The 13,704-nt window shown below is 33.2% G+C and overlaps 1 protein-coding gene and 1 non-coding gene across 2 annotated transcripts; both read right to left on the bottom strand.

Annotated features, from left to right (window-relative positions):
- Window positions 1-7,380: 7,380 nt before the first annotated feature.
- TRNAM-CAU (transfer RNA methionine (anticodon CAU)) lies at window positions 7,381-7,465 on the bottom strand. Its single transcript is given in 2 exon segments — window positions 7,381-7,416; window positions 7,428-7,465. It is a non-coding gene; the product is annotated as a tRNA-Met (tRNA).
- A 168-nt stretch (window positions 7,466-7,633) lies between these two features.
- LOC147507765 (umecyanin-like) lies at window positions 7,634-8,717 on the bottom strand. The gene is made up of 2 exons (XM_086599078.1): window positions 8,260-8,717; window positions 7,634-8,145 (listed from the first exon to the last, which is right to left on the bottom strand). Exons 1-2 carry the CDS (start codon window positions 8,438-8,440, stop codon window positions 7,751-7,753), a joined length of 576 nt encoding a protein of 191 aa, XP_086455204.1. The 5' UTR covers window positions 8,441-8,717; the 3' UTR covers window positions 7,634-7,750.
- Window positions 8,718-13,704: the final 4,987 nt, after the last annotated feature.

Raw genomic sequence — 13,704 nt, 5'->3', positions numbered from 1 at the left:
TCACGCCCACAAAAGGGCCATGCCCTCTAGAAAAGGCATCAATCAACAATGCATGAGCCTCCACCATTTGTGGAGTACCTCCAACCAATGTTGGAACTCAACTCCATAGAGAACCTTCTACAACCCAAAACCCTGTTGCCGCTTAGGGCAATAAAACAAATTGCCAAGTACAAAACTTGTCACGAGCCTCCACCATTTTCTGCATATCCACCGACCAATCTGTCATTTGAGCATCTCTAATGACTTCTTCCTTGAAGCTATCCGGTTCATCATCCGCAATATTCAAAAATACGAGTCCGGTTGACCATAATGCTTCAATCGGCTTATCATGCCCGTATTTCATAACTTGTTTCACACTTCTCTTTGGCTTTGATCTAGCCAAAGTTTGTTGTACTTCTTGTTGAATAGTTCTTTCACTAAGAACCTCACTCTCTTTAGCATCCTCGGGGCGACGCTTCTATCTCAATCACTTGAGATTGTATAGAATCACCACTATTTCCAGCCTTCTCCGCCTGCTAAAAAAATAGCACCGAAAGTCTCATCAAAGGTAACCTCATGGCGACCGGGGAACTTGTGGTTCTCTAGACACCACAATCCGTATCCCTTTCCTCCCTTTGCATAGCCCAAGAATATTGCTTTCTTAGCTTTAGAATCAAGTTTACTATCATTCATGTGGTAGTAAGCAGTAAGCATAGATCCAAACACTTGCAAAGTACCATAATCACCGGTTTCCCGGTCCACATCTCATAAGGTGTTTTGCGGTCTCCTATCGCGAACCGGTGATCTATTATACAAGTAACACGCCATGGCCAATGTGCATCTGCCATTTGCCAAGATTGGCATTGGAAAGCAAACACCTAGCTTTCTCAAGCAACGTCGCGATTCATTCTCTCTGCTAACCCATTCTCATAAAATCCGATTAATGTCCGCAATTCCATCACAAAACTCTTGGAAAGGCCTATAGGTATACTTTCGATTACCATTGTCGGGACCGTAGAGTCTTCACCTTTCTATCCGTGCGATTCTCAACCCTTGCCTTCCACTTCTTAAATGTCTCAAAAAACTTCATCCTTGGACTTCAAGATATATACCCACACATATGCGTGTATAATCATCGATGAAAGAGACATAATACCGGTTACCTCCCTTTAGAAGCCACTCTAGAAGGTCCCCAAACATCCGTATGCACATAATCCAGGATGCCTCTCGTTCTTGCTTGTACCGAACTTGACTTCTGCTTGTTTGCCCATAGACACAATGCTAAATTCCATACTTGGTTTCTCCAAGTCTTTCGGTAGTCCCTCGCTTGCAATAACTTAGACAATCCTTTTGGCTCATATGCCAAAGGCATATGCCACAATTTTGTGCACTTTTAATCATCACTACATGTACCCACTGCTACATCACCTATTCTTTACTACTACCCAACAAAGTATACAAGTTTCCATGTCTTTGACCCTTCATAATGACTAGAGAGCCACTAAGGATCTTTAGGACTCCACCATTTCCCACAAAATTGTGGTCTTTGGAATCCAAGGTACCAAGAGAAATAAGGTTCTTCTTTAACTTCGGGGAACATGCCTCACATTCCTCACTACACCATCATGCATCTTGACCCGTGATAGTTCCAATCCCAACCGTCTTACAAACAACGTTATTGCCCATCAAAACAAACCTCCACTCAAGTTCTTATAGGTAACAAACCACTTCCTATTTGGACACATGTGGTAGGAACACCCGAATCAAGAATCCATGTATCGGTCATGTGGTGAGTCTTGTGTAGACACCCGAAAAGACTTACATCATCCCCATCGGGCCGGGAAGCAAGACTTGCTTCACTAACATCCTCATTCTCAAACTTACCACTCATCTTGTTACTCTTTTCTCGGCTAGAGCAATCACATAGATAATGCCCCTTTTCTTTGCAATTGTAGCACCGTACATGTTTTAAAGGCTTCTTCGAACTACCCTTCCACTTGCTTGTGGAAGTCATCTCATTCGACATCACTCTCGCCATCTTTTCTTTTGCTTCTTTATCAAACTTCTCTACTTTAAATCTAGCATTTGACATCTTGGGAGCCCCTTTTTTTCAAGTCACACACAATAACCTAAAAAATTATCTCACTCAGGAATTTTATCGAACACCTTGTCTACATAAATTTCGAGCACTATGGTTCTTTACCAAAACTCAAAATCTTAGGTCGTATACCTCGCTCACAATACCCAACAAATAGTAACAAAGCTTTAACTTCGTCACCTATATCAATCTTTATCAAATGCAACTGATTGATGCTATTCTGTACTTCATTAAAATGCTCAGACATTAAAGAATTTTCTTTGTACTTCAAGTTAGCAAACTTTTTAATAAGAAACACTTTGTTTCCGACATACTTTCTCTCATAGAGGTCTTCGAGTTTCTTCCATAAATTAAAAGCAGCAGTCTCTTGGGATACATGATGTAATACATTATTGTCAATCCACTATCGAATGTACCCAATAGTTTTTCTATCAAGCTTGCTCCACTCGGCCACGGATACTACATCCGGTTTTACTCCTCCATTATCAATGGGTTATGACAAGTCTTTGCAATAAAGCAAGTATTCAATTTTGGTTTTCCAAATAGTGTAGTTATTTCTATTTAGACTAGTCATTCAAGTGTTTATAGAATGATTCATTTCAACAAACTATTTCAATCAAAACTTGGAATAACAACCTTTGTGATTGATCTAACTACGACTCTGATACCATTTGTTGGGGAAAACGATATCAATCAATCCCCACTGAGATAGCTTGAATATGAACACTCTAAACTCTAATTGAAAAATCTAAGCTTTCACTACAACCAACAACCACAAACCTAAGCTATAGAATTAGCTGTCACAAACAAGTAGGGGTGTCTCTTTTTTTCGAAAACCCAATTTTTCCGAATTCCGATCCAATATTTTTTCAAATTTAGCCATGATATTTGTGTTTCGATATCCGAAATTTTGATATCCGATCTTTTTGAAAAATAATTGGATCGGAATTGGATGTGTTTTCAAAATCCGATCAGGTCCGATTTCCGATTAATTTTCGAATTTTTAATATATAGCGGTCTATTTCATATAGTTACTAAATTAAAACTGCAAATAGTTTACAAACCAAATAAAAACCCTGGAGAAGTAGAACATTGTCTCTCTCACAATTTCAAAAAATCAATATTGTCATTCTAGTACATGTCTCAATTTCTCCCATCTTCCTAATTTACTGAATTAATGTATTAACATGTAGAAAAAACTTGCTGAATGAACGTGTTAAAAGGTGTAACTTGTTTACTAAATTAATACATTTCACAATTATTGCTAAATGAATGTATTAACTGGATAAAAAAATGGTTATCCTAAAAAAGAATCTGATTATATAATTCAAATTTCCAATTTACTTCCATATTTTGCGGATTCCAAAATTTCTGAAAATTTTCCGATTTTCCAAACTTTCCAAATTCGGAAAAAAAAAAAGTGTCATCTGAAAAATAATTGGATCGGATTTGGAAATGATATTGCCATTCGAAAAAAATTGGAAATTTTTCTGAAAGCTCTTTATCCGATCCGATCCGAAGTCACCCCTACAAACAAGCAATAACAATGTAGAGTAAAACATATATGCCACAATGAGAGACAAGATATAACGTAGTTCGACTAATGATGCTTACTTCCACAAGAGCCAATCATTTTATAAGTGTGGAAAAGAAGATTATTATAATCATTTCTCTCAAATATCTCCAAACTTACTAGATCTCTCTTTACAAATTTTATCTCTTTGCAAGGATTTTCTCTCAATTTTGGTTATTTTCAAAATTGGTTTTCTCTCTTGTATGACTTATGGGTCAAAACCCTAACTTCACACACATATATATATATATATATATATATATATATATATATATATATATATATATATATATATATATATATATATATATATATATAGTATTATGAAATTTCTGTGTAAAATGAAATTCCGACTAATCTCGGTTTATCTGCGAAAAACCAGAACTTTGCATGTGCAAAGCCATGGGTGTGCACCCCTCTCACAAGGCATTCGAGGGTGTCTACCCCTTGTGAACAATCAACTTCCAGTAACGATATCTTCACATCTTGGATAAATTTTGTTGTGCAAGACATGGGAGCGTACACCCCTTCAGCAAGGCATATTAGGGGGTGTCCACCCCTTCACTTCTCAACAGTTTGTACCGAATGAAGAGGGGAGTATTCTAGTATTCCACCAACGAAAAAACTATTTTATTACCGGGGCGGCTCAAGGGCACCAACTAACTAAACGACATAGGGGCCCCCACTTGTTGACAAAAAAGGCCCCTAATTCTCCACCCACTATCTAATAAAGCCCATATCCAAACATTAGATTAACCTAAAAGAAATAAAAGCCCAAATATTAGATTGACCCAAAACCAATTGACCTAAACCGATTTAAGCAAAACCCCAAACAAACCAAAAACAAAACCAATTCAAAAGCGATGCGATACGGTTATATTCGGTCTCCTGGAAGTTTTCTATTTCGGTATTTTCTATTTTTAAAAAAAAAACTAAGGGTTTAAGATTAGTTTAAAAGAAACAGAGAAACTAAAAAAAAAAAAAATAGAAGAGAGAACCTAGTCTTTGAGGAGTTACAACTTACAAACAAGACTGCTATGCTAGCAGAGGTGCTCCCAATATACATACTTTGTATGTTCCCTTAACCCTTCTCAACTCAGCAACTTCAACTTCCTGGTCGGCCTCAGCAACTTCATGGTCGGGCTCACCGATACAAACGAACTTAATCACAATTCCAACCAGAATTACCATCAGGGCAATGAACGCATTAGTTCTGGCCGTTCCATCAAATACTGAAAAGTCAAATGGAGACTCTCTAAACGGCAATGGAATACTGTGGACTGCAATATTGAGATTATACATCAGATCATACATTTCAATGGTTACTGTATTAATCCTCGTCATACCCTTTCCATGTATAACTTTCAAACTTTGACCAGGAAGTTGAAGTTGCTGAGGGCCTGAGGCCAACAAGGAAGTTGCTGAGGCCGTTGAGTCGGAGGTTAACCAGGAATCAGGGGAAGAACAGAATTACCACTGCTATGGAATGCAGTTCGCAACCATTTATGAATTGGTTTTACACCGTAGCAGCAATATACACTAATTTTTTTTTTCTATATTTTGCATTTTTGACATTTGTAAACAGAAATGAATGTTGATCAAGTTTCATTAACATGCACTAAATACTTCATCTCAAACTTGTATTTTTTGTTATCGAGTGGAACTTTTGCGCTTAAAGCTATATACATTGACTATTTGTACCTCAATTTTCCCATTAATGGAATCTCTTCTGTATATACATTGGATATAGACCAGCTAGGATACTGCTCTTACCAAGTTTGAAGTCTGGGATACTGCTCTTACCTCTGGTCCTGAAAATTAATCTTATGTACAGTCAGGGCCGGCTCAACCATATAGCAAAGTAGGCCTCCGCTTAGGGTCCCGTAGCCCAAGGCCCCCCACAATATAATCTAGCCATTGAAATAAAGAAAAAAATTAAAACCAAAACTCACTATTGTTTTTCATTTATTTTTAACTGTTGGATAAACATTTTTACATTGGCAAATTGGAAACCATAAAATCACGTTAAAGTAGTGTTAAACACTTAAACTCCTTCAGTTCCCTCGCCTTCTCAAACAAAAAATAGCACACCTCCATAACTAATTAAAGTTCTTCATCACCCCATGACAAATAATCAAGTATATATACGCCAACAATTCAATCTTACCTATATTATTTTTTTGTTTTCTATATGGTTTTTCTCTATAATCTCGTTGTCTCTCTCTCAATATTTAATTTGTTTTATTTGGTGTAGAATTACTCTCTCTCTCTCTCTCTCTCTCTCTCTCTCTCTCTCTCTCTCTCTCTCTCTCTCTCTCTATATATATATATATATATATTCGCAATTCTTTGTTAAATAAATTCATTGAAGTTTCAAATTTGTGCGAAGACTATTCAAGAAATAAAAAAGATAAAGTTTGGATCATATGAAATAATGTAAACAAATCAATAACATGTTGTGAGAAAAAAAAAATGTAACAAATTTTATTTGTTAAAGTAGTGTTAAACACTTAAACTCCTTCTGTTCCCTCAAGCCTTCTCCAAATGAAAAATAGCACACCTCCATAACTAATATAATTAAAGTTCTTCATCACCCCATAACAAATAATTAAGTATAACACCAACAATTCAATTTTACCTATATCATTTTTTTTGTCCGGTTTTCCCCCCATCTCTTTTTCTTTCTATATTTGTTTTATTTGGTGTAAAATTATTCTGCATTCTCTCTCTCTATTTGCAATTCTTTCTTAAATAAATCTATTAAAGTTTCAACTTTGTGCGAAGACTATTCAAGAAAGAAAAAAGAAAAAGCTAGGATCATATGAAATAATGTATACAAATCAATAAGATGTTGTGAGAAAAAAAATTAAAAAAGATGTAACAATTTTTATTTGTTGAAGTAGTGTTAAACACTTAAACTCCTTCGGTTCCCTCGCCTTCTCCAACAAAAAGTAGCACGCTTCTATAACTTATTAAAGCTCTTCATCACCCTATAACAAATAATCAAGTATATATAACGCCAACAATTCAATCTTATCTATATCATATTTTTGCCTTTTATGGTTTTTCCCTTTAATCTCTCTTTCTTTCTATATTTGTTTTATTTGGTATATAATTATTCTACATTATCTCTTTCTATTTGCAATTTTTTGTTAAATAAATCAATTGAAGTTTCAAGTTTGTGTGAAGACTATTCAAGAAAGACAAAAAGAAAAAGTTTGGATCATATGAAATAACGTAAACAAATCAATAAGATGTTGTGAGAAAAAAATAAAAAAAAATATAACAATTTTTATTAGTATATATTAATCATAGAAGATTCCCTATTCGAACTTTGCTTAGGGCCCCCAATTATCTTGAGCCGCCCCTGTTTACTACCATCATATATTTATAATTTATGGACTAATAATATGAGATATAAAACATTGATCCTTAATAAAGACGAGAAGCAAGTTTCTTTTAAAACAGACTACAGCCTACAGTCCTATACCGATACTATGCTTGTTTGGTTTATTTCTATGATAAATTGATAAAGATTTTTTTTTTTTTTTTTTTTTTTTTTTTTTTTTATGGTAATTGATAAAGATGAAAATTGGCGTAGGCACATTCTGACCTTGAGTCTCGAGTAAAACACAAACTTATACAAATTATTTTACAAAGGGAGCTTTTTACTAAACGGGAATATCATCAACATAAAAAAAAAATGATCCTGAAAAAACTAAAAAGATGGTGGGGTGAGAGAGGCTCGAACTCTCGACCTCAGGATTACTCTTTAGCTATGAGACCTACGCGCTAGCCAACTGCGCCACCACCCCTTCGTGATAGGGGCACGCTATTATATAATAAGAATTATTCCAATCACCAAATGCCAATCCATTGAAATTAAACCTCTAAAGCGTTAATTTAACTTCCAACGATAATAAAGTATAAAGTAAAATGCAGCTAGCTTAAAAAAAAGTAAAAAACACACACACACACATACATTGAAATGAATCTCCTTTTTATTGCTGTATAAAACCTCTCATATGGGTGAAGAAGGGGTGAACTAACATATCCACAGAAAACATAACAAAACAAGGGCTAAAAAAATGCTCTCATTTTTACACAGAGATACCGAAGACAACAGACAATAAGACGACAAACAAAGTAGTTGCTCCAAGAAACCTATGGGCAGTTATAACACCTGAGGCAGAGTTAGGTGCAGGTGCTGTGGTGCCGGGTGTGCTATCTACCATAGGCCCTGTTGATTGACCTGGAGAAGGAGATGTTGTGGGGCCTGATGAAGCAGATCCAGTAACGTTAATTGCTAGTTTCTGGCCATTTGAACAATGCTGGCCGAAAGTACAAATGTAGTAGTGCGCGCCTGCTTTCTCAAGAGTAACTTTAGCGGGTGAGCTCGTTAAAACTGGACCAATGTTGCTGGTCTTCGTGCACGCATCGTATGCTGCCTTTGGTACTTCTGCTACATCGTGTCGTCCGCTGGCGAAATTGAAAACTGAATCACACCCGAGAAATCAGATAAAAGGTTAGACGAATGGCTCAATGAAATTTTGGTGACACAGTTGATATTTTGCTTGAAAAACATACGGTGTGCACATACGTTACTTACCCAAGGTGTCACCAACTCCGAAGGTCTTTGAGGCAGCCCATTTGTTGTAGGCATCTGGATCCCCTTGAGGGATTATCCATCCTGTAGTGTCTAAAACATCATGTGTTCTTTGCGCAGCTGCACCACCAACCAAAGCAACTAACACTAGAAAACACCCCATTAGACCAAATGAGCTAGCCATCTCTTCTATTCTCTTTATTCCCTGTTTTTTTTTCTCTGGATTTAAGAGGTGAATGGATTGATTGAATGACAACCTAATGCATACTTATAGAATCTTATAGCTGGTTGAAACATAATCCATTGTTATGGCGGTGAAAAGGATAAGAGGAAAAGTAGACATCCAAAGCAACGTATGCCATCCATTCCAAGTTTCCATGTGACTGTATTTGACTTTAGGATCTAAAATAAGTACACAATCCGTACCAAAGGACTTGCAAATGATGTTCTTGGTCTGCATCGTCGCTTTGAATATTTCAAATGAATAACTAAAGACTTCCTTCTTCCCTTGTATTTCGTATTAAACAGGCTGTAGAAACAAAGTATCTAAAATATCTGCGATGTTCTGAATATTGTCTAATTTTGGACAATTCAGATCCAGTAATTCTGGAGAGAACTTATCGAGATTGAAAGATTCAAAGGCTTAACCGTGAATGGTGGTACATCTACCAGTACATGAAACTAGGTGGCACACACCCGACAAGAGGGAAGGACGTATTGCTGTTAAGAAGTACACGAGACCATCTTCACCAACGAAGGTAATCAGGCCAGTTGTTTAGATTTATTGCTAAGCATATCTGTATCAATTGCGGCTACTCAAACTTTTTTTTTTTTTTTTTAAAGGCTACTCAAAGTCTCAAACTAGAATATGGATATGGGATCCCACAAAGCATGGCTATTAGCCTATTACCACAGGCAAAACCAATGAAGTCTAATTTTGAGAAATGTCACCATTTCTCGTTGAGTCGTCCTAATGCCTAAGGGTTACGTACTAACAGAATAGCTTTCGAACCCGTCCTACGAACGGGTGCCGTTATATTAAATTATTGTAAAAAATATTAGCAACTATGCATAGCTATGAGATATGAAAATTATATTAATCAATCATTCAAATTTCTTGCACTATAAAAGTTGGATAAGACTAAACCCTCGATAAAACCTATTCGAATTTTCACTCTCTATATAAAAAAGGAAGCACTAAACCTAATTTTGATAAAACTCATCGACTTTTTTTTGTTAGGTTTAATAATAGAAGTTTGATTGAAGTTTTGTGAGAATGCCCAATGTTCGCGAAAGATAATATTGAAGCTACTTGAATAGCATGACATTTTTAATCATAATAAAAAATTATGATAAACACTACTTTTAAAATGCAAAACTATATTTGTCGAGACATTTATTCCCCTACATATAAAACAAACATGTTTTAGGGTTATTAGTTCAATGCATTTGTATCAAGTTTTTAGATTTTCCATTAATTATTTTTTGAGGTTAGTTCAATGTAGTACGTTGCATTCGGTTTCAATTTCTCATTAATTATTCTTTTGAAAGGTTAGTTCAATGCATTTTATCAGTTATCAAGTTTCGATTTCCGTTAATTATTATTTGAGGTTAGCTCGGTGCAATTGCATCCACTTTATAATTTCCGTTAGTTATTCATTAAGGTTAATTCAAGATATTTTGCATCCAGTTTTTGATGTTTAGTTAATTACTCTTTGTGATTTGTTCAATACATCCGCATTCAATGTTCTATTTCCGTTAATTGTTTTTCTAGGTTAGTTCGATAGTTTACAATTTCTAGTTATTTATGCTTTTTTTGGTCGGTCGACCATGTATTTATCTGATTACATCCGACTTCCGATTTCCAGTTCAATATTATTTAAGGTTATTTCAATGTATTTGCATCCAATTTCTGATTTCCTGTTAGTTAATCTATAATTTTAGTTTAATGCAGTTGCATCCAGTTTATGATTTTTCGTTAATTATTCTTTGAGGTTAGTTCAATACAGTTGTATCCAATTTCTGATTTTATGTTAATTGTTTTTTGAGGTTAATTCAATGCATTTGCATCAAGTTTCTGATTTCCTGTTAATTATTTTTTGAGGTTAGTTCAATGTATTTAGATCAAATTTATAATTTCCTGTTAATTATTCATTTAGGTTAGTTCAGTGTAGTTTCATCCCTTTTTCAATGTTTTGTTAATTATTCTTTGAGATTAGTTCATTGCAATTGCATCTAGTTTCCAATTTTTCGTTAATAATTCTTTAAGGTTAGTTCAATACATCTGCATCTAGTTTCTGATTATTTATGCTTTGAGATTAGTTCGATGCAATTACATCCCGCTTTACGGATTTCCGTTAACTATTCTTTTTGAGGTTATTTTAATGCATATTTGCATTTAGTTTCTGATTTCCCACCAATTATTCTATGAGGTTAGTTCAATGCAGTTGCATTTTATTTTTGATTTTCTGTTAATTATTTTTTGAGTTTAGTTCAATGCATTTGCATACAGTTTCTGGTTTCCCATTAATTATTATTTGAGGTTTGTTTGATGTATTTGCATATCGTTTACGATTTTCCATTAAATATTTTTTTTAAGGATTTGCATCCAATTTCTAATTTTTTGTTAGTTATTATCTGATGTTAGTTTAATGCAATTGCATCAAGTTTTCGATTTCTAGTTAATTACTTTTTGAGTTTAGTTGTGCATAAAGTTTTCGATTTCCCGTTAATTACTCTTTGAGTTCAGTTATATATTTGAATCCAATTTTCGATTTCTTTTAATTATCCAATGTGGTGTGTAATACCAACTTCTACTGATCCATCTGTAGTGTCCTTGCAAATATGACATAAAAAAATAAATTATGTTTGATTTACTATGTGGGATCATCAAAGATTATCCAGTTCTCGATTTCCCATTAATTATTCTTTAAATTATGCATGACTCACTATGTGGAATCTGCAAAGATTATCTACGAATGGGTGTTATTATATTAATTATTCTAAAAAATATTTGCAAATATGCATAACTATTATATATTAATATTATATTAATCACTCATCCAAATTTCTTATAACGTGAAAACCTCACTCTCTATTAAAAAAAAACTCACCTTTGATAAAACCATTCAACTTCATTTTGTTGTTTAATAATATAAATTTGATTGAAGTTTTGTGAGGTTACCTAATAAGGCGAAGTTCATATATATTGAAGCTACTTGAATAGTAATGAGTTACGAGTCATACGGAAAGAGATAAGATAAACACCATTTTAAATGCAAAATTATACTTATCAAGACATTCTCACAACATATAATCCAACTATGTTTTGAGGTTAATTCAATTCATGTGCATCCAGTTTCTGATTTTCCGTTATTTATAATTTGAGGTTAGTTCAATGTAGTTGAATCCAATTTTTGATTCCCATTAATTTTTTAGGTTAGTTCAATGCAGTTGCATCTAATTTCCGATTTTTCGTTAATTATTCTTTGTAGTTAGTTCAATACATTTGCATCCAATTTCCAATTCCATATTAATTGTTCTTTGAGGTCAGCTCAATGCATTTGCATCCAGTTTCTGATTTCCCGTTAATTATTCTGTGAGATTAGTTTAATGCATTTGTATACAGTTTCCGATTTCTCGTTTATTATTTGATAAGGTTGCATTTGCATCTAGTTTTCGATTTCCCGTTAATTATTGTTTGAGGTTAGTTCAATGAATTTGCATCCAATTTCCAATTTCCCGTTAATTATTTCTTGAAAATGCATTTACATCCAGTTTATTTTTAGAGATTAGTTTAGTACAGTTGCATCCGGTTTCCGATTTTCCATTAATTATTCTTTAAGATTAGTTCCACGCATTTGCATCATGTTTCCAATTTATAATTAATTTTTCTTTGAGGTTAGTTCAATGCATTTGCATTCAGTTCCCGATTTCCCGACAATTATTTTTTTTATATTAGTTTGATGTATTTGCATCCAAGTTTTGATTTCCCATTAATTATTCTTTGAGGTTAGTTTAATGCAATTATATCCATATTTTGATTTTCTATTAATTATTTTTTAAGATTAGTTTAATGCTTGCATTTGCATCCAGTTTCCGATTTCCCGTTAAATATTATTTGAGGTTAAATGCATCTAGTTTTCGGTTCCCCATTAATTGTTCTTTGACGTTAGTTTCATTCAGTATTATATATGTTTTGAAATATTTGTCATTATTACTTTGCCGTTATTTTTTTTTTCATTTTCTATTATATATTTTGTGATGTTATTTTTTGTATAATTTAATTTTTCACATGTAATTTGTTTTGGTTTGGTATATAATTTATTTAAGCCCAACTTCCACTTTAACTGAATCTCGTTATTCCGCTGAATTATATATATATATATATGATATATATATATATATATATATATATATATATATATATATATATATATATATATATATATATATATATATATAGTGTTGAAAATTTATAAATTTATAAATTTAATTGGAATCTGTCGTAATTATTGTGACTAGAATTGTGATTTTTGGAATCCTTAACTATGAATAAATGTTTAAATCCCATTATGGATGACACATCAAATCGAAAGGGTTTTTGGAAAATTGTTTTCTGTGGAAACTATTGTTTTTAGCAATTTAGTTTTTTTGTCTCATATTTTTTTTTTTTTTCGTAATTAGCTATATTTTTTGGAAAAAGTTGGAGACTCTATGAAACTCTAGATGTGATTGTTTTTGTGAAACTCTAGATGAAATTGTTTTTTCGTAATTAGTTATAATGTTTAGGAAAAATTAGAAACTGTATGAAACTTTATATGGGATTGTTTTCTTATTTATATCCTACTTTATAAGTAGTAATAGAGTTTAGAAAAAACTGGAGTCCTGCGAGTGTTCCAAAAAAATAGATTGGTGGGGGTGTAACTATAATATATATATATTAGTTTTCAAACCCGTCTTACGAACGGGTGCCATTATATTAAATTATTCTAAAAAATATTAGTTATTATACAAAGCTATAAGATATATATGAAAATTATATTAATCACTAATTTAAATTTTTTGCACAACTCTCAATAAAAAGAAAATACCAAACCTTGATAAAACCTATCGACTTCTTTTAATAATTGAAGTTTGATGAGAATGCTCAATGTGGCGAAAATGATATTGAAACTACTTGAATAGCAAGACAATCTCAATCATAATAAAATAATTATGATAAACATTATTTAAAATGCAAAACTATACTTGTCGAGATATTATATTCCCTCTACAAATAATACAACTATGTTTCGAGGTTAGTTCAATGCATTTGCATCAAGTTTCCGATTTTCTGTTAATTATTCATTGAGGTTAGTTCAATGTAGTTATTGCATCTAGTTTCCGATTCCCCATTTTCTTATTCTTTCCATTAATTTCCATCCGTTATTATCGGTTTATAATTTC

Source organism: Coptis chinensis, chromosome 3 (genome assembly GCF_015680905.1).
Source record: "Coptis chinensis isolate HL-2020 chromosome 3, ASM1568090v1, whole genome shotgun sequence".
In the NCBI taxonomy this organism is placed as follows: domain Eukaryota; kingdom Viridiplantae; phylum Streptophyta; class Magnoliopsida; order Ranunculales; family Ranunculaceae; genus Coptis; species Coptis chinensis.
Note: the sequence above shows the minus strand (reverse complement) of the source record. Positions and strands in the feature narration are given on the sequence as shown.

Bases quoted from the DNA above. Each gene is read 5' to 3' on its own strand.
- LOC147507765 (XM_086599078.1), bottom strand. From the start codon at position 8,440: ATGGCTAGCTCATTTGGTCTAATGGGGTGTTTTCTAGTGTTAGTTGCT. The intron at 8,146-8,259 runs GTAAGTAACGTA...GGTGTGATTCAG, and splicing joins CGGAGTTGGTGACACCTTGG to TTTTCAATTTCGCCAGCGGA.